Genomic DNA, 20,893 nt, shown 5'->3' on the forward strand with positions numbered 1-20,893 from the left:
CCACCTCCTAGATCCAAATTTTAAGAAACCAACACCCAATAGGTGTCATCTGAAGTAAAATAGCAGAGAAATTAAGATGACTCTTCTGCATCCAGCTTGGATCACTCCCTCACTCAGGCACACCACCATCAGATCAAGGAGATGCTGCCTTCAGCTTAGAGACTGTATGGGAAATCACAGCTTGAACCTCTGATTAATCAGCTGAGGCAAGTGTTGGGTCAGCTGCGGGAGCACAGGTGAGAGTAATCTAGCTGTGCTCCTGGAAGGGGTGGATCTCGACTCCACCTCCTCTGAGACCTCATTTAAAGGCTGACCACCACTGAGGCAGCACCTCTTGGAGATTGCTCCCCAGTTGAGACTGCCTCAGCTTTCTGGTCAAAACATCGACATTGGTGAGTTTTCCTTTGCTAACAACCTTTGACTATTTACCACCATCTTGGTTAACATCTTTATATTAGCCACCCTTACAGAGACCATAAGGGTTTGGGCTTCCAAACTCTCAGCAAGCACTTGGATCAGACAGCTTCCTGCTGGGGAGCCCCCTGCATCACTTCTGCTTCTTCTGATTCCGAACCCGCAGATGCTTCAGAGCTCATTAGCATGGACTTCCTTCCTCCCCTCAGCAGCTGCTCCTGCACTCACCTTCATTCCTACTCAGATACCGGCCGCTTCCAGCACCAGCTGACCTGCAAGACACAGAAAGGAAAGGTGGGAGTCATGCAAACGCACAAGCCCAAAGCTGCATCACCACCACGTATGGCAGCCTCGGGAAGTCAGCTGCAACTACATCCTTTGTCAGAATGGAAACAGGCACTATCAGTTAAGTGTGACCTCTGAAGTCATTGCCACCATCAGAAATAGGCACTGAAATTGCTCACTTCACTGTAGCTGGTTACCTCCTTATTTTGGAAAATGCGGACATGGAATTGAAGGACACCAGAAAATTGACATCTACTTCATTGTAGGTGGTTAAGCTTGGAAGCAGGACTTGAGCAAGACATGCTTCTCAGCTCAGAATCACAGAATTATCAAGGTTGGAAAAGACCTACAAAATCATCTGGTCCAACCATTACCAATACTTCCCGGCTTAATCATATTCCTCAGCACCACATCCAAACGTTTCTTGAACACTGCCATGATCGGTGACTCCACCACCTCCCTGGGCAGTGCATTCCAATGCCTGAATACCCTTTCCGACAAGTAATGTTTCGCAATGTCCAGCCTGAATTTTCCCTGGCGCAGCATAAAACCTTTCCCTCTAGTTCTATCAGTGATTACACAAGAGAAGAGGCCAAACCCCAGCTCACTACAACCTCCCTTCAGGAAGTTATAGAGAGTTATAAGGTCTCCCCTGAGTCTCCTCTTCTCCAAGCTGAACAATCCTAGCTCCATCAGCCGCTCCTCATAAGGTCTTTGCTCCAAACCCCTCACTACCTTCGTAGATGAAGACGTTCCAGAACCGCAAGGTTTTCTCTCATGGAAGGGCCCAAAACTGAAGAGGTCAGACCTCCTTCTCTCCATCATTGCTGTCATGGGGAAGGCTGTCCTTGGAAGTGCAGTGACTCATACATCCTAACTGCACTCCATTGATGGAAGCACAACGTGCATCATTGCAAATTGCTGGTGGGTTCCTGTGTTTTCATCACATATTGTCATCATCCAAAGGGAAAACCCACACAGCAGAGCATACAGCACTACACCCATGCTCCAAATATCCGCCTGAAAAACAAAAAGACAAGCTTACAAACCTGAAGCACCTCAAATGGCTTCCTGACAGACTGGATTGTCTGCCCTTGCCAAAGCCCACATATAGCCCATGAAAAGCTGGCTCTTTCCCTCAGGAAAAAAAACCTTATCGTCCCAGAGAAAGCATATAACCCTCATTCAATTGCCCTTCCGCTCAGCTTAGAGCACTACTGAAACCAGCATCTTCACCTTAGCTCATCACACTGCTGCAGTTCCTTTTACAAGGATTTCACTGGCAAAAATGAAATCAAAGCCGTCACAAGGGATTTAGCACAGTTACGTGTTACTGGCTACGAGAGCTGTCAGCACAGTCACCTGTCAGGCTTTGCTGCTGTTCTCTTTATGTAGAGGCACAACAAGGTTCAGACACCTCACAGTGCAATTCTCACTTGGACTGTAAAGAAAAAGGAGGCTTGAAAAGCAGTGTGTGGAAAACAAAGAAACAAGAATTAGAACAACAGTGGGGCCATGGCACTTGTAGGAATTGCTCCGCCTTTAATAGCAGAGCGATTCAAGAAGGATGAGGGCATTGCAAACCAGACCAGTTTGGACAGATTAACAACTGCAAGTAGTGGGTTCCAAAATTCCAGACATCTCTCAATTTTTAGTACATTATAAATCACAATGCAAATTAATCTTCACATACAACATGGAATCTAAGGAGAAGTCTGACAAAAAAGACTGCACAAAAATGATGGATAATTAGAACACAGCAAATTGCTCTTTCAAAAACTTAGTAATAGAAAGAGATCTCTGAAGCTGCTGTTCTGTAGAGCCCCAAAGCAGTCGCTTGAGGCAGTTCAGGATTAGCCAGAGACAAACCAGCCAGCTGTGTGAACTGAGACCAATTGCACTTTTCTAGTCTGTGGCCACTGACAGCTTCTGAGAGCTACCAAGCAATGCAACCTAGCAGAATTCAGAAGGGAAACCAAGAGAGCCTACCTGAGCTCCACTGCCTTGAAATGCTCTGTGGAGAGGGAAGGGAAAGAGGGGGAAACAAACACCGCTCTACATCCCTCTGAGCCAATAGACGCTTTGCCCTGGATTAGCTCTGGTGCTGCATAAGCTGGGCTTCCACAGCATGTGTTCAGGCGGTAATCAAGGCCTCCCTGGAAGAACACTAAAAAGAGAGAGAAACGTTTGCTTTAACAGAGTTTATGTCTTCTGGTCATAACACTTCAGAAGCCTCAGAGGCTTCTTCTCCTGTGTATATTTTCATTCATCTTAGATTTTGCTTTCATTCAATGTGACCTCACTAAGCAAATATTGTCTAAGACCATGAGCATCACATGAATGTGCAGATCTCAAGCTGCTCACTTATCTAGTTCCCTTGGCATGATGCTTTATTTTCCTCAGCTGATCATCTCGATTGTGCCTGTTGATTGTGCAACAACAGCCTGTTGGTCTCGATTACCTGTGAGAGGCTCTAAATTTGGCCAGGAAAAATCATTTGATGATAAATAATTCTCTTGGAATCAGTAAGGCAGTCTTCCCATTCTTTCTTACCAGCACCCATCTTACATGTTAATAAAGGCTTCTGGAAATCAGTTTGAAGATCAAGAAACAATTCAGTTCAAGCATATGCAATCACAGGATTTGTACGTCACCTGCAAAAGTCATTTTATTCTATCCACAATCTCATCCTACATACAGATCCTTAGAAGGTTCCTTAGGCACACCAACCCCATGCTCCTATTACAGACCCTTGCATAACACAGGTGATATACCTACAAGATTATCTACAGCTTAGACTATGAAAACAGGGAGTCTAGCTAGAGAAAATAATCTACCTGTGCTTCTGAGCAATCTGTTAACCACTCTCACACAGTTCAGGCCATTCCAAACAAGATGCAATGACATGTCAGCCACAAAAACAGCTTGATTTTAGGGTGTTTGTTTGGACAAGCCCCTGTTGCATACGGTGCTCAAACATGCATTACTTGGGGGCACATTGTATTTGATTTAACACATCCTCTTAATTCTGGCTTTGCACAGAGTCCAAAGTCTATCAGCTTCAAATTGTCAATCAGCAGATTTTCCTGGTGGATGAGAAAGCAGTCAGGAATGATTTCCACCCAAGTGCCCAAGGAAACATCTTTTCTCTTCTCTTATTTCCTGCTGTGGACAGTGGTTCCCAGTCTACTCAAAGCTCGCTCGCTCTCGCTGTCTCAGAGATCTTCACTGACTGCTGACAAGTTCCCATCTTCCAGTATCCCAGGTGGGAAATACTAGCTTGTATCTGTTGGAAAGGACCTGGGGACTAGGAGGACAAGTGGTGAGAGACCACAGGCTGAATGCAAGCCAGCAGTGTGCTCTGACAGAAAAGAAGTACAACAAGATCATCAGCTGCATTAAAAAGCAGCACAACCAGACCAGGACAAGTCATTCCTGCTTCAACACTCATTGCACCACATCTACAATACTGTATCTGGTTTTTGGCCAGGAAGGATAACAACCTGAAACAAACTCTGTGGATGACATCCAGCTTGTGCAGGGGGCTGAAGCTCCCACTCAGAGAAGAGAAGCTGGGGAGAATGATCTTTGTTCAGAGTGCCTTCCAGTAGCCTTAGATAGAGGGATTTCATAAGATGCCTAGGAAAATGCTCGTGCTGTAATTATTTGCTTTACTCCGAGATACCAGCAGCTTACAAAATGCCAAGCTCTAACCTATTGGTGAGGAAATATTCAAGCCTTCCAGTACCTAACCTGTGCTTCAAGTCTTCAGTGACAGAAAATCCATTGGATGGGGCCAGAGGAATGCATCTCACCCCATACCCTCTGTATAGCCACCATTTGTTTAAAGGATCACTCTTCCTTGAGGCACAAAACTAGAGCAGGTTACACAACAGACTGACACCACAAGGGCTTCTCTCTAGATACAAACTGCAGCAAAGAGCATCACAAAAATATGAAACCAACACTCAGATCAGATCTGTGTCTCTGCTCCGCTCATTAGGAGCATCATGTTTTACTCCCCTTTCAGAGGAAGATACTTCTTCAAGGATAACAAAATCCAGCTCAGCTACAGGACACAGTACCAAGTAGCAGTAATTATCTAACATTTCCTGTAGGGAAACAATCCTAAGCACAAGTTATTGTCTGAGTTTCAGCTGGGACTGAATTATTTTCTTCAGTGTCTGATTTAATACTACGTTTTCATTCTAGAGAAACAATGGAGATAGCGCAGTGATGCTTACAGCTGCTGCCAGGCAGCGTTGTACAGAGCCACAGTCAATCTCAGCTGAGAGCCCAAGGAAGTGAGAAGGAACAGAACTAGGACAGCTGACTTAAGCTGGCCAAAGGATATTCCATACTATATGACATATTGTGGAAGGAGTTTTGAACGGGGTAGAACTTCATGAAAATCTCTTCCACTACTAGGAGGCTAACTGGACACTGATTGGTAGGTGGCGAGCAATTGCTTTTGCATTCATCATAACTATTATCCTTTTCTCTATCTCAGTAAATAATTCTATCTCAACCCATGAGTTCTACTTCGTGTTTTTTTTTCCCCCTTCAATTCTCTCCTGCAATCCACTGGATTGGAGTGGAGTACTGTAACTTTCTCTCCCAACAGAAAGTGCATAATGTTTTAATTAGATGAAGAGGTAATCAGCACCATCAATTTCCAACTGGTTTCAGAAATTCCATTTCAAGTTTATACAAATGAAACCTGACTTAGAGAACTGACAAGAGCTGTCAATCTATTCTCAGATTAATTCTAGAGTGGTGAGACAGACTGTTAGGCGTGCTGTTTCTGTACAAAGATGACACTTACCCGTTCCAACTGTTTCATGGAATTCCTAGTACTTGAGAATTTCCTTGTAGTCACTGACAGACATCCTGAATGTGCAAGAACTGAAGATCCTCCAAGCACGTGCAATGAGGAAGTGCCAGCAGTGTTCACATCCTACTTAGGACATATTCTTAGAGGCAGAAGGGACACTCGTGGCAGATCCAGCAATGCTCATCTTCTCACCAACGTGCATCCCCCTCTCACCCAGCAACAACAAAACACAGTGCATGAAGCTGGCTCCACTTAGGTTAACAATATGGAACATCCCTCAGGGCTTTGTGCCACAGAGCAGTAGCAGGGCTGGACTACAGCTTGAGGAAGCAGTGGAAGCCTTTCCCTGTATGGTTACAGTGTCCCTGCACGCACCCCACAGCCAGAGCGTTGCAAGCCGAGCTGCCTTGCTGTTTCTTGCATTCATCCCAGTCTTTGTGAATGAAAACTCGGAATGCAGTCAAGGCGTTGATTGAGCACGAGCGTGCCTTTATTCAATAGGAGAAAGGACGGAATGAAAGGTCTGGGGTAAAGATGGGACACGTCCTCTGATGTTAAGGGGAAAGTGGCTCAGAGCTTGAGCTGCTGCCTGGTGCCTGGGACTGGAGGCCTGACTCCAAGTCCCCCTCCAAGAGGCTCGGCTGCTCTTCAGTAACGCTGTCCTGGTCCTGCTTGGAGGTGTTGCTGTCAAGGCAGTCGGGCTGCGCATGGGCTGGGCTGTCCTGGAAAGGCACCAGGCCACAGTCCAGGCTTGTAACTGTGGCATCTGGTAGGCTCAGGTCAGGAGCTTCTGGAGGGATGGGATGAATGAGGGCTTCAACAACGATGACATTCTTCTCTGCATAACTGATGTTATATGGAAGGCTTTCATCAGAACTGCAGCATCCTGTGCTTCTCAACAGCTCTTCATTGATGGAATCACTGGATGCATGATCGTAACATGCCCTGCGTCTTGGGGATATACAAGGGCTCGGGTCACCTAGGAAGGAGTAGATGCACAACGGTTAGTGTCGAACGTTCACAAGATGAACCATTAAGAGGTTCTTGACATTTGGCTATGTAGTGGTGGTGGGCAGAAGCCAATAAGCTTCTAGCAACACTGTCACTGTCTTGAAAGCTATCCTCGTGCAGGCCCAGCTCTTGTGTTGACAAGAGACTCATTTGGGAAAGACAGGGGTCAACCAAAGATGTCAGGCATGGGCTTGAACGCCAGAAGGAAGTACAAGCCCACTGAAAGCATGAATTCTACCTGTGTTTCTGACAAGCAGTGTTTTGAAAGCTGGATCTGCACCCTTACCTGCCAGAACCAAGACTTCTACTTCAGAGGGCTCCCTGGCACTGCTCTGCAGTTGGCGTTTGGCCACAGGGGATGGTTTGCCCAGGCAGAAGCAGGAACGCCAACTGCAAGCTGCTGACTCTGCCCTCTTACTGGGAGAACTCATTCTGCAGAGAAAACAGAGCATGCTGTCAGTCGTGGTGCAGGGTGAGGGAAGAGCTGCACTGAGCCCTTGCCAATTGCTGCCTGTTCCCGGCATTGCCTGCTTTCTGCTGAAACACAGCTTAGAAAAGCGCTCTGTTTCAAACAGCAGAGGATGCTTCCATTCCTACAGCTCAGCCCTCAAGTCCTGCTGGCTAAATACCTCTCAACGATGTCAAGCAAGGACATGGATCCAGAGAATGTCGTTGGTTCCGGCTGCTTTGCTCTCCTGGGGTGGGCCTTCACCAGGGAACGAAGGCGGGTGATGAGTTTGCCCCGTTTCCTTGCCACTGAGCAACAAAACAAAGAAACCAGTTCATTTCAGGCTTGGCTCAGTTGGATGTGGCTGAGTGCAATGCATTCGACAGAGCACGTAACAACAGGAATTACGTTCCCAACAAGGACACACAAGAACGGATTTTCCTCATCCCTGGAGGTGCCCAAGGAGCTTAATGAAGTTCTCTTGCTAAGCTTGCTGAACTTGGGCATTTACATACCCCCTGAAAGCCACATTCTGACCCTATTATACTAACCCGCTTTGTCAAATGTAAAATACGTACCTGGCATTGGCAAGGAATTGACCAGTGACTCAGGAAGTTTTCCCCTGATGAGTTCCACGCACTCACCAGGGAAAAAACCAACCTGTAATAAGAACAAAAAGACAGGTGGGCATTAGCGCAAGCCCAGAGCCAAAGGGATGGTCCTCTGACATCGGCACAGGGCAACTGTTCATGGCAAGAAGCCATCCTGTGCAGGCAGAGCAGCTCCAACTTGAGATTCCCGATTCTGCTGAAGTTGAAATTATAGTCGGAAGCGTGTGCCTACCTCAAAGCCACGCTTGCCTCTCCACCAGGGGCTCATCTCCTTTGGTGGCATATCAACAATGCACACGATGTCTCCAACCTGCAAAAGATGAAACATCAATCCCAGCTTCAGCACAGCTGGCAGGAAAGAACAGCTCAAATAACTGCCTTCTTGTGTGCTGCAGAATACCCTCAAGCTTGACAGCAAACTCCTCCCAACCCAGAAAAAGTCTAAGCTGCAACAGAACCTTCGAAGCTTCATCTCGCAAGATATACTAAAGGTGTCTGAGACTATTCCTGCTGCGTTCACAACTTCTACTACTTTCCCATGCATGACAACAAGGAACGCCTGGAACTGCTTACCTCCAGAGAGAGCTCACCCGGCCCCTGGGCGACGTGGCTCCTAATAACATGGGCCGCCGCAATCGCTGGTACGTTTAAAGATGACACAGCACGCACCAGCTGCGGCTCCCGCATGTTATCAGCCTGCAAAACAGAGAACAGGCCGTGGTCAGGAGCTGAGGACAAACCAGGAGGATTTCAAGGTGAGGAGCACATCTGCAGAGAAAGCTGCAGCAAATACACTCCGTCCTTATCAGGAGCACTTCAGAAGGAGCTGCACATCTCAACAATCGTTTCTCTTCCTGGCGTGCATTGCCAGGCCATGCAAAGATGCATCTCTCTCAACACAGACTAATCAGCAATGGCACTGGCGCAGAAAGTTGGCCAGGCCCTTTTGGGCCCATTCTTTACTGCAAGAGAGTACATCTGCAGCTCCTTCTAATGGCTCAACACAGGGAACAAAGACCAGCCAGAGCTTCATACTGTACCTCCGTCGCCGCCACCTCAGGCTCACGGCTGATCCCACTGCACGCGACACCCATCACAGCAAGTGTGAACAGCTGGAACAGAGCAGAAACACACTTCTGTTTTCTCTATTCACACAGCACAGTATGGACAGACTTCCTCAGATCTACCCGCGCATACCCTGTGGCAAAACCATGGGGGGGGACAAATCATGGCACGTACCTGGCAGTGAGATCACCTCAAGCAATCTGCAGCAGTTCCTTGTCGCTTTGCTCAGATGGAATGAGAGCTAAAGCTGCACCGAGGCAGTGGGCGGAGGGTGAGGAGAGGAGAGAGAAAGAGCAGGTCAGTGAGCAGGGCTAAGACATCCATGGAATAACACACACAGCACAACCGTCCCATCCACTTGCTGCAAGACAAGCTGAGTCTCAGGCTACGTGATGCCTGTCCACCCAGCAACTTTATAATGCTTCCAAAATTGAGCAAAGAAGACAATGGAAGAAGCACGGGACAGGTGCCAACTTTACAGATACCCCCTTTGGAACGTGTGTACTGAGGGAAAATTACGTCTCATGGTCAAGAGTAAGCAATACGGTGCTGTGAGCTCCGACAGCCAGCAGTTCTCAACACCTCACTGCCCACCCATCCATCCCATGCTGGTTCAGCTTACCTACAAGCTGCTGCGCACGACGGTGTGAAGAAAAAGGCAATAAAGTCACTAACTAACTAACTAACTAACTAACTAACTAACTAACTAACTAACTAACGGCACTAACTAACTAACGACACTAACTAACAACACTAACAAACAACACTAACTAACAAACAACACTAACTAACTAACAACACTAACAAACAACACTAACTAACTAACAACACTAACTAACTAACAACACTAACTAACAACACTAACTAACTAACGACACTAACTAACGACACTAAAGGCACAAGAACAACAAGTCAACAACCACTCCGACCACTAGCTCACCCACAAAGGAACACAGAACGCACCGCTCCTCCCCTCATTCCAGCCGCTTATGACATCACCAACGGCCAACAGCCTGGTCCACCATGACCCCCCACAAGGCGGGGAGCCAAGACCACGTGGTCACATCTGATTCCAACACGGCACCACAACATTCCAGGACTCAGTGTGGGCTTGGAATTCTATCCTGGTGTGGCAGCGCAATGGGAGGTGTTAGGGCACAGCTGAAGAGCTGACAGACAACGGACGTTTCCAAAGGAGGGTGCCAGATTAACTCTCAGCATTCTCTTGCGGGGCTCTTAGGAATGCTTCAAACCCATTTTCACTGCCTAGCTCATTTCTAGAAAGTCCAGTTGAGAAATGCTCACTTTGTCTGGGGAACGCCTCTATGCATCATGAATTAAAAATAAAATAAAATGGGCACGCGACCCTATGAAACTTACCTCTCTGCTCTTGCTGTCAGCCAGACACCTCAGATGAGCATGACGTGTCCCTGCTCCTGAATGAAGATCCACCCAAGTCTGTGTTCCTCTCTGCTCCATCTCTGGGTCTAAAAGAAACACAGACAGAGATGATTACAAGATCCTTTGTGCAGACGAAAGACACGGGTGCACACGAATTCTGTTTAGCAAGAAATACTACAGTCCCAATGGACTGCTGTGGTAGTACTTGAATCCTCATTTGGGGCTGGAGCTCAACAGGTCAACACATCAGAAATAAAACAAAGTGAATCTGGAAGACGTGTCTCAAAGCCCAGAAAATCCAGCACGGGAGGGGGCTGGACAGTGGACCACAAGTGTCCATTTCCATTGCAGCTCCCTGTAGAGAACAGCACCAATCAGCAGGCGTGAATCAATTCATTCACAGGCTGCACAATGACTCTGTTCTTTACATGATAAACACACAGAGATTCCTGACCTAAAAGTTGGGAGTTAAGAACGACCAAAGAGGTTCCTGTTCCTATGCCTCATCCTCTCACCCCAACTCCTGGGTGATGCCCACAGGCTTCAAGTCAGCTCTCAAATCCATTGAACTCCAGTCACAGAACTCCATCAAAAAGGATGTCACACATGTGACACTTACATACATTTTGCATCAGAAACAGTGACGCCAGCAGGAGCAGAGAGGTGACTGTCCCCCTGTACTCAGCACTGGTGAGGCCACAACTCGAATTCTGTGTCCAGTTTGTGGCCCCTCACTGCAAAAAAGACACTGAGGCATTGGAACGTGTTCAAAGAAGGGCAACAAAGCTGGTGAGGGGTCTGGAGCACAATGGGGCCATATGAGGAGAGGCTGCAGGAGATGGGAATGTCCAGCCTGGAGAAGAGATGGCTCAGGGGAGACCTCATTGCTCTCTATAACTTCCTGAAGGGAGGTTGCAGTGAGCTGGGGGTCGGCCTCTTCTCTCGTGTCATTATTGATAGAACTAGAGGGAATGGTTTTAAGCTGCAGCAGGAGAGGTTCAGGCTGGACATTAGGAAATATTACTTCTCAGAAAGGGTGTCCAGGCACTGGAATGGACTGCCCAGGGAGGTGGTGGAGTCACCCACCCTGGGGGTGTTCAAGGAATGACTGGATGTTGTGTTGAGGGACGTGATTTATTGGGAGCTAGTGGTAATAGGAGAACGGTTGGACTGGATGATCTTTTAGGTCTTTCCCAACCCTCGCGATTCTATGATTCTGTGATTCATACGCTAAGAAGCAAGGAGAGGCTCTTTTGTTAAATCTTTCAGTAGAGAGAAGACTTGATATTTGCTTCTCCCGACAACAGAAACACGGTACCAGCTTTCTAAGCCAACCCACCTACAGCAGGCAGACAACGCATATGTAAAGGAGCACGCACATCCCCTCCGGCATCACTTGAGACGACAACCCACCTTCAGATCTCTGTGCATTTCCCTTGTTTTACAAAGATGCAGCCTCGCTGCAGCTCCATGGGTGTCACACAAGGCCTGCAGGACCTTCCTCCACAAACCCCATTTGCAGGCCTTGCTCCGTGAGGATTGCCACCGGCCCTCCTGAGCAAAAACAAGCACTAAGAACGAGAGTAAAGCACACTGGATTCGCCCTGGCCTGGCTCAAGCCCCAGTCCTACCAGACAGACCCTGGGATGAAAACTACTCCACAAACACCAGATGGACACCAGCACACAAGAAGTTGATCAGATCCAACGCCAAGCAAGCACCAAGCCTCCTCAGGAAACTCTTTGCCATCAGCTCCTTCATCACCTTACCTTTCCTCCACACCTCAATCCCAAAGTTGTTTCCACACCTGCCAGCACGTGTTACCTCCCACCTGCTCATCGCACAGAGCTTCAACAGCACCAAATTTGCTTCCGGGGCCCTCCTTCAACTCACTGTGCTAACACTCATGATTCAAATTACACAGAAATCCTATCACAAGTTCTCAGTGAGAACTGCACCTAACATTCCTCCTTCTACAAGCAAACAGGCCCAACACGTGGTCATAACAATGCCAGCATAAAAAGAAGCAGAGATGGCACGGCAGGACAGATGTACTCGGTGTGCACGTCTGAAGCCATTTGAGAACCTAGTCGCTCTTGCTGCATGACCCCTGACTTCTGTTAAAAGCTGAATGGTCACAACAACACCTGTTTCCATCAGCTGCCACCATCCAAAGCAGCCAGCCTTCTTGCGGTCACCTGGCCCAAACATCCCTTTTGCTCTACACTTGATTCCTGCAAGAGATGGGAGCTCAGCACGCACACCATCCTTCCAACACCCCATCCCTGCAGCAAGGGATCACAGCGCTGGCACAGCTGAAACAAAAAGGGTGTGTGAGTTTCCTGTTAGCACTCAGTGTGAACAAATCTACCACTGAGCAACACCGTGAGCCCCCACTCACCTCAGCACAGGTCAACCTGTATCCCCCGCATTCCCCTATCCACGTGCACATGCACACCCGTGTGCCACCCTGCCTGCTTTGCACACCCCCATGCACACTCTGCATTGTGTGCCCTCCTTTGCATTCACAGACATGTGCAAACCATCCCTGGGAACACCTACGTGCCTACACCTTCCACAAATATCCCTTTGTGTGCACCTGTGTGCAACCCAACTCCTCAGCACACCCATGTGCAAGCATACATTTGTGCCACCGCATCCATGCACTATCCATGTGCTCACACACACTCACACAACCACATCCCTTAGTGCAGCCCTGTGCACACACATACAGACACATGTGTAACCCCTTCCTTTCACTCCCAAAGTGCACGCACACACCGGTACCACAATGTCCTTGTGCAGCTCCAACACTCTGCACACCCCTGTGCACACACATATATGTGCATGCTCGTCCTTGCACACATACCCACAGACCTACACACACCTGAGCAACCCCACTGGTTTATACACTCATGGACACAAATGTGTGTGCATCACCATCCATGCACAAATACACACACAAACACATACACACACACACACACGGATCCCCACTGCTTTGCACAACCCTGTGCACACTCACGTGTGTCATGCACTGATTTCCCAGCCAGTCCCCGTATGGTCACTTACTTAGGACAGGAGTGCAGGGGAGCAGCCAGAAGCTGTTTGCATTCCCTGCTGTCTGCTGGGCAGCTTTGCTGGAGATGCTTGGGCTGCTTTGCTTTTCCTTGGGAGGTGGGAAGGAGCTTTGAGTTTGAGGCACATACCGCGCCAGAGCATCCTGATGGCACAAGGGGGATCAGGGCCCCTCTATTGGTTACCTCGGTGGCTTGCAGCAAATGGAACTTTCCCCCTTTTGGAAGGGTTCACCTTGGTGGTTGTTTTGTGTTTTAATTCTTTCAGTCGTGCCTGATGTAGATGAATCCACGGTGGTACCAGATGATGGAGACCAGGATTCCCACGATCGCCTATTGAGAAAGCTAAACAATGTGAGTTTTTACTGACCCATATCAACAAAAATCTCAACCATAAAAAAGAGACGTCTTCGTATTCAAGCACATGACAACAATAAGACCATGCATGTTGTTTTGCTGTATTTCCTCTGTAATCATGGGGAGGATATGAAGAAGTGGTATAATTCATCCACTTCTGCACTTCAGGCACGAGTTCCTTAGAATTGGAAGAGACCCTTAAAGGCCATCTAGCCCAGCTCCCCTGCAATAAACAGGGACATTCACAGCTAGATCAGGTTGTTCACAGCCTGGTCATTAGTCATTCCAGAGGCAAACCACATACTGAATGATCTCTCCTTCAGTCATAAATCCTTGGAGACAACAGCATTGACACTGCATGTTACTGAAGCAGTAAAAGAAACTGCTCCTGTAACTCTCCTTGTGTTAAGTAAAATGATGATAAAAAGCAATGGAATGCTTTGGCAGGACACCAAAACCATCCTCCTTCCTTGGTATCTGCTGCAATGGAACCTTCCACTGGAAGAAAGCCCCTGATGACTTGTCACCCCAGAGAGGTGAGCTTTAGAAGCAGGATTGCTGCACAACAGAATGAACTGTAGCTCCTTAGCATCTCTTACATCAAGGAGGTGTGTGATCAGACCCACCTATCACCTTCAGGTGCGCGCTTTCTGACACCTTGTCTGACTTCACTGTCACTGTGCCAGCATCCTCAGGCTTAACCTGCTTCATCGTCAGTGTGCAGCAGTTGCCAACGTTCTTGATGTCATTGTAATTGTTGGTGTAAAGGAGGTTGCCATTCAGGAACCATTCCACGTCCTCGTCATCATGGGACAGCTCGCAGGAGAAGACAGCAGAGCTCTCTTCTTCAATTTCCACATCCTGCAGCTGCTTCGTTACTTCTACATTGCGGGCTGTGGGGAAACAAGGTGAACTGTTACCACTGTTACTATAAATCATACTGGGATGTGGTAGAATGGTTGGACTAGATGATCTTTGTGTAATCTTCTCAATGAAGATTATACATTTATAAAGTTAGCAGGAGAGAACGGCAGAAATCAACCTCAAGAAGAGAAATCTGAGGTGAAATAGGACATGGAAGAGGCCACCCGCCTTGCTCATACCTTCAGCTGTCAGCGTGGCCTCAGTCTCTGCACACCAGCATCATCGGGCTTCAGCTTCAGAATCTTGAGCTCTGCTGAATGCTTATCCCTCTTGATCTTGTACTTCTCAGAGGGCTCGATGGGTGGGTGGCACTTGAACCATTTCACAACCTTTGCAGAAGGCCTGAAGTCACAGGACAGGATGACAGAATGACGTTCCAAAACTGTCTTGTCCTCCAACTTCCTGGTGATTTGTATATGGTAATCTGCAAAGCAGGGGTGGAAGAGAAGAAAGGATGAGGACAAGTGGAAGAAGAGGAAAGTATCTTGCGTCTATTCCATTCCAATTAATTTCATGTTCACAATGGTTCTTTGAACCACTCCAAAGATAAAACAAACGATTCCCTATAGGGAATGCCATTGACTACATTTCTATAAAGTAATACTGTATATTATCTACCAAATGCATGGTCCAGCTCTTGTCCTGTGCCTATTAAATTGCTCCCAGTTGAGGCTTTTATTCAAATAAGAGTGAGCTGAACATTTAACAAGTACTTTAGGATGTGAATGAAGACTCTTACACTGGGGACAACAGCAGATAAAAAGCCTGGAATTTTCTTTCAGATGAAATCAATGACACACTGCATCAAATTTAGGTGCTACCAAACTTAAACTTGTCTAGTTCAGAAATACAATTAATTTCACCTGATTTGACTTCTTTGCTATAGCCAGGGACAAAACGTCAGCTCTGTAGATCTGAACAGTAAGCACATCACAACTATACAAACAGATCTTTTACTGAGATGCAGCTGTCTCATTTAGTGTCCAACGACTTTGAACTGGAAATGGAGCAGACCCTCCAGACACACACACAATATTTCAAAGACCCCAGTGAAGGAAGACTGTACGTTAATTAATTCTTCATCTTCATGATGTAAACCAAGCCAGGATACGCTACCTCTGACGAGCAGATTGGCTGTGGATTTGGATTTGCCAATTGAGAACTGAATGGTGCCTGTCATATCAGTGGTGGTTTTCGGTATGGTCAGCCGGTGGATGGTGCCTTCTTGCTGCATAATCAAGTTTCTTCCAGCCTGTAAGACTTCCCAAGTAGATACCACTTGGGAGGTTTCACAGAAGGAATGGATATCTCGCATTCAAATTTGGTTTCTTCAGGCTCAGTCACATCCTTGTCACACAGCTCCTTTACTAGATGAATGGATTGCTCTTTAAGAAGGAAGGAACAAAAGAAATCAGAGATTTAGAAGGAATGTAAAAAACCCTTACATTATCACCTACTTACTCACATCAGCATTACTGCACGTGAACACTACACCTATCAGCTCAAAATGCCTTAAAACATCATTGGAAAAATAACTGAAAGAAAGGAATGTTGAAAAGAAGTCCGACAATAAGACTGACAACCTGAAGAGAGCCCAGATCTTCTGATTCCCAGTCCAACATCCATATCAAACCATGACCTTCCCATCCCAATATCAAAGTCCTCACATTACGAACTGGAAAAGAGGTTCAATGAAACACGGACATTGATAATTACTTTGGTAAAATATAGTAACTTAGCTCTGAGCAAACCCACACCTACACTTGGCTTCCTCGAGCAAAGAGCTCTGAGGCACATGGCCAGGCTGAGCATCATCCATCTGGTTTCACAGCATCACTGCCTGTTCTCTCATGTCAATGAAACCATCCATTCCCCCACATCCACATCCCCACCAAAGCAGAATCTAAACATGGCTTCTACAAGGACTGACCGAATGCGGCCGCCGTCACCTTCAAAGTACCTGATACAGAAGGATCACACTCACTGTCAGACAAAACCTCTTTGGAGAGGTGAAGTGACTGACCTGTTCACCCTCACTTTGGAAAGAACTGCACTCATTTCCTACCTGCTCCTGGCAGTGTGGGATGGTGGGATAGCATCACACTTCCCACACTAAGCTTCCCACCTGTCACTTGTTCCACCCTAACCTCAGTCCCAAAACGAAAGGGGAACTCCCTTCTGAACCTTCTTCACTTCATTTCAGATGTCCTTTCTGCTTCATCTCCAACCCACACCCCCTCAGGAGAAAGATCCCCCTCTTACACCCTACCATCTTGCCGCATTCTGATGTTGTCATCAGCCTTCAGCTTGTTGTCCTCTTTGTACCACTGGCTCTGAACCTCATCGTGTGAAATCTCACAGACAAAAGATGCACTCCCATATTCATTCACTTCCACATCTTCCAGTTATTCTAAACCATCATCAATTCCTGAGTCATTTCTCTCTTAAACACAGTCAATGCATTACTGCCCTTGAACATAAAGACAGACTAGCTAAAACTGAACTCCCTGCAAACAGTTTTCATGGAAACCAGAATGTCATTTATTCTAAAACCTTTCAAGCAAAATTAAGGGTAGAAGAACAATAGAACTGAATGAATCTTTAAGGTCATTTAGTTCCAATCCCCCTGCTATCGGCAGGGACACCTCCCTCCAGACCAACTCTTCTCCTCAGGGTCAAGGCTACTCTCAAATCATTCTCCTCTAAGCCTGTGCCTGTGCTTGGCATTGCCCTGACCCAGGTGCAGAGCCTTGTACTTGGCCACACTCAAGTTCATGAGGCTGCCAAGGGCCCACCTCTCCAGCCTGTCCAGGTCCCTCTGAGTAGCATCCCTTCCCTCTAGCACATCAACAGCACCGCTCAGCTTGGTGTCATCTGCAGACTTGCTGAGGGTGCATTTGATTCCACTGTCCATGTTGCCTACAAAAATGTTAAATAACACTGGTCCCAACACCACCCTCCACCTGGACACTGAGCTATTGACTGCAACTCTCTGAGTGTGACCATCCAGACAGTTCCCTATCCTGCAACTGGTCCATCCATCAAAACCATTTTTCTCCACTTTGGTGACCAGGATGTCATGCAGGACGGGATCAAATGCTCTGCACAAGTCCAAGTAGATGATGTCAGTTGCTCTCCCATTATCCACTGATGCTGTTACTCCATCATGAAAGGCCACCAAGTTTGTCAGGCCTGGCTTGACCTTGATGAAGCCATATTGGTTACCACCAATCACCTCATCTTTATTTTCCAAACTATGCCAAGGAGAACTAGACGGAACTCTACAATGTCGTGTCACTACAAACCTGTCTGAACCATTGGCTTCTCTGCATGCTCATCACTAGTCTCTCCTTAGCTTGTGTGCCCACAATGTATGGGGAATGTCAGCCACAAATCTTACCTAGGGGACATCTGTACTTCAAAATCCCTTGAACATCACACAATCCCTTTTAACTTTCCAGGTCTGCACTTACTTATGTCAGAATCAGCTCATATTTCTGTGCTACTGTTTCCCTTTCCTTCTGAAGGGCTTGGATACAACTTGGATTAACCTCAGGAGCAGAGTTCCTGCATAAAACAGCCAGTACTGAAACAGCAACCCAACCTGGCTGCAGACTGAGAGAGAAAATGAGAGTTCACCAAAGTCATGGGACAGGACAGATGTTCATGTTCATGCTAACACTGAACCCAAGTGGCCACATGAGGACAGCATCTAGTAGGAAATCAGATAAAAGCATCCTTTCAGACGTCCCTTTGGAAGGTGGCATCTACCAGGGCACAGCAGACCCGTGTGTTCAGTAACCAGTCTGATGCTTCAGAGCCAGCTGATGAGCTACAGACTGGGGTTTAACCAGTGCAACACACGGAGGGAAAATCTGTCATAAGCATAAAGAAAAAAGAGAAAGGTATCCAAAATGACTAACCAAGAAATGCCCAAACTGCCCATGAAGCATTTCTTCCTGTGGTACAAAACACCACAAGAGGATTTATTTGCTCTTTCAGTTAAATATACCATGAACCTTTAGGGTAACTGACGTCTTGTCTTCGGCTGCTTTGCACGAGTATGTTCCCTGATCTTCATATTCACACTTGTGAAAAATGAGGCTTCTCTTATTTCCCTGGGAAGAAATGCCCACTTTTTTACTTTGACGCAGCTCCTTCCATTCCTAGAAGGGAAAATACCAAGTCAGATCTACACGAGTCCTTCCATCTCTGCACTGAGCATAGGCAGCCTTCAGATCTATGCTTAATTCACCCACTCCCCTAGAATTAATGGAATTGTGCTTACTGGAACATATGCTGAAGCTTAAGCACAGTGCAGTGTTTTCAACATGTAGGAATGGCTATAGAACATGCATAAATTCTGGCTGACCTATGACAGCTTAAAGCACTGTGGAAAACTGTTAACAAGCCCGTTTGGACATCACCTTGAATAAATGATGTTATCCCCAAGTAAGGGAAGGAACAGCTGAGCACTGCGGAGGTACACAAAGTGCCAGAGCAAATTCTCACACTGTCAGGTGCAAAGAAAACTCAGATTTCACCCTAAAAGCCAGATCACAACAAGGCTACAAAATCCTGGCTGAGAATTTCTGTGTTAGAGTTGAAGCTCAAGACTCTACACCAACCAACAATATTTTGTGCAGCAAGACCTCAGGAGTTCACAAGAAACACAAAACAAACTTTCATTTCAACTTGATAAATGAACTCAGGACATAATAACAAAGAGTGCTGATCTGGGCAAGTAAAAGAGCATAAAGAAAAGAGAGCAGTGCAAAAGCTATCAGGCAAAAGCTTAAACTCTCATCCCTTGGAAGTGAAATTAAAGGCTCTCATTCATTTCCAGACAAGTCAGAAAGGAAAACACCATTACATGCCATACCTCGAACCACTTGATGTCCACGTTGGGCCTGGACAGCTCACACTCAAATGTGACCTTGTCCTTTTGTATGATGCTAATGTCTGCCAATGGTTTGCTGATTTACAAATGCAGTTCTGAGAAGGAGAAAGAAGGATGTGGATTTAGTTGGGAATGAGGTCTCTAGGAGCATCTGGCATAAGGAATAATGAAAGGCAGTGCCTACTCTCTATGCTTACTAGAACTTGTCATTAACAACAAAAAAACCTATTGTTTTGAGCACATTATCATTACTTGTGCTAGGGACAATAATGTTACAACAATCCTCTTGATATATCAGGGATACTCTGGTGGCAATGGCCCAGTGCAAAACATTCTTATATGCATTATTGACATAATTGCCAATAGAATATTGGCATAACTGCCAATAGAAGTGATAAGTGCACATTTTGGGACACAGAGCAGAATTTTGTGACAACTCTCAGTCCGGAATATGTTGATGAAGAAGATGTCCTAACAGTGCATGCCAGTGATTTGACAAACCCTGCTCTATATGACACAGTTCGTCTTCAATTTTTGGGAACTTTGATTCCCAGTTGGCTCTTAGGAAAAAAAAAAAAAAAAAAAAAAGCCACCCAAACAACCTAGTCCTCCCTCATCTCACCCTTCTCATCCAGCTGCTGCCTCACAGAAGGGGTAAAATAAAAACTCTCCTGTACTAGCAGAGAGATTTGCAACGGAGTAACTCAAATAAGGATGGGAGACTGAAGGTGCTGGGGAAGACATCCAGGCTTTAGCTACAGGGCATGCATGCAGAATCACAATACAAAGGCCAGTCAGAGAAATCTGAACTTCATGAGAATTAATGGGGTTGTTTCTACATGCCCACCATATCTGCCAGTGTAAAACCTTCCAGTGAAAAAAAGGAAAGCTACATATAGGTGGGGAGAATTGTTGGTGAAATTATTTGTGATATTTCTGCTAAGAATATGCCCAAAATCCTGGAGCAAGACTTCAAGTTAAGCAACTCAGTCTGTGTAAGTAGACTTACAGAAAGGAACCATAAAGCATGTGGAAGGAACTGTAAAGTTAATCCACAGCTAAAACAGAGTAGAGACGAATTGCAGGAGCTTGTTTACTTTGCACAAGTGTGAGCTTTAACCACTGCTGAGCTCCTAGTACAAAAGTCTGAACCAATGCAACAAACCAACCCGTCCATGCTGTACGAAAGAATGTACTGACACCACCAGAACACAAAATTCTATGGCTGAAAATACGCGCAAAAATCATCCAGCCCTTCTCCATTGCTCCAGGACATGCTCAGTTCTTTGTGCCCCAGATATTTCACTAACCTTTTCTGAAACCCACAGTGAAGGTTTCAAAGCCCCTCCAAATAACTAATCCAGTCATCCAACCATTAAAGGCTTTTTTGTTGTATAACTCAAAACCAGCTATCATGTTATGTATGAGCACCTTCAAAGAGCCAACAGAGTCAATGATTTTATTGGAAGCTTCAGATTTTATGACTTGCAGTAAGTGATCACCATAACTCACACTCACATCCCCTGCCTGTAGAGGAGATCCTCCTTGCATCTACAAAGATGCAAG

At 46.4% G+C, this 20,893-nt stretch overlaps 1 protein-coding gene and 1 long non-coding RNA gene across 3 annotated transcripts; both read right to left on the minus strand.

Annotated features, from left to right (window-relative positions):
- Window positions 1-6,001: 6,001 nt before the first annotated feature.
- On the minus strand, window positions 6,002-8,295 carry LOC146753441 (uncharacterized). Its single transcript, XM_085530518.1, has 6 exons — window positions 8,177-8,295; window positions 7,836-7,913; window positions 7,571-7,652; window positions 7,174-7,300; window positions 6,831-6,976; window positions 6,002-6,512 (listed from the first exon to the last, which is right to left on the minus strand). The coding sequence occupies exons 1-6, from the start codon at window positions 8,288-8,290 to the stop codon at window positions 6,088-6,090; spliced, it is 972 nt and encodes a 323-aa protein (XP_085386644.1). The 5' UTR covers window positions 8,291-8,295; the 3' UTR covers window positions 6,002-6,087.
- A 347-nt stretch (window positions 8,296-8,642) lies between these two features.
- LOC146753442 (uncharacterized) lies at window positions 8,643-14,847 on the minus strand. 2 transcript variants are annotated; one of them, XR_014939983.1, is made up of 6 exons: window positions 14,607-14,847; window positions 14,130-14,396; window positions 11,483-13,479; window positions 10,049-10,155; window positions 8,843-8,915; window positions 8,643-8,715 (listed from the first exon to the last, which is right to left on the minus strand). It is a non-coding gene; the product is annotated as an uncharacterized LOC146753442 (long non-coding RNA). The 2 variants fall into 2 exon arrangements; XR_014939982.1 differs by having other exon boundaries at window positions 10,049-13,479.
- Between the last annotated feature and the right edge of the window lie 6,046 nt (window positions 14,848-20,893).

Source organism: Coturnix japonica, chromosome Z (assembly GCF_054131305.1).
Source record: "Coturnix japonica strain WE chromosome Z, WE-NBRP24, whole genome shotgun sequence".
In the NCBI taxonomy this organism is placed as follows: Eukaryota; Metazoa; Chordata; class Aves; order Galliformes; family Phasianidae; genus Coturnix; species Coturnix japonica.

Excerpts from the sequence above, each read along its gene's own strand:
- LOC146753441 (XM_085530518.1), bottom strand. The coding sequence starts at position 8,290 with ATGCGGGAGCCGCAGCTGGTGCGTGCTGTGTCATCTTTAAACGTACCA. Across the intron at positions 7,653-7,835 it reads GAGGCAAGCGTGGCTTTGAG|GTTGGTTTTTTCCCTGGTGA; the intron begins GTAGGCACACGC and ends TTCTTATTACAG. Across the intron at positions 7,301-7,570 it reads CAATTCCTTGCCAATGCCAG|TGGCAAGGAAACGGGGCAAA; the intron begins GTACGTATTTTA and ends TTTGTTGCTCAG.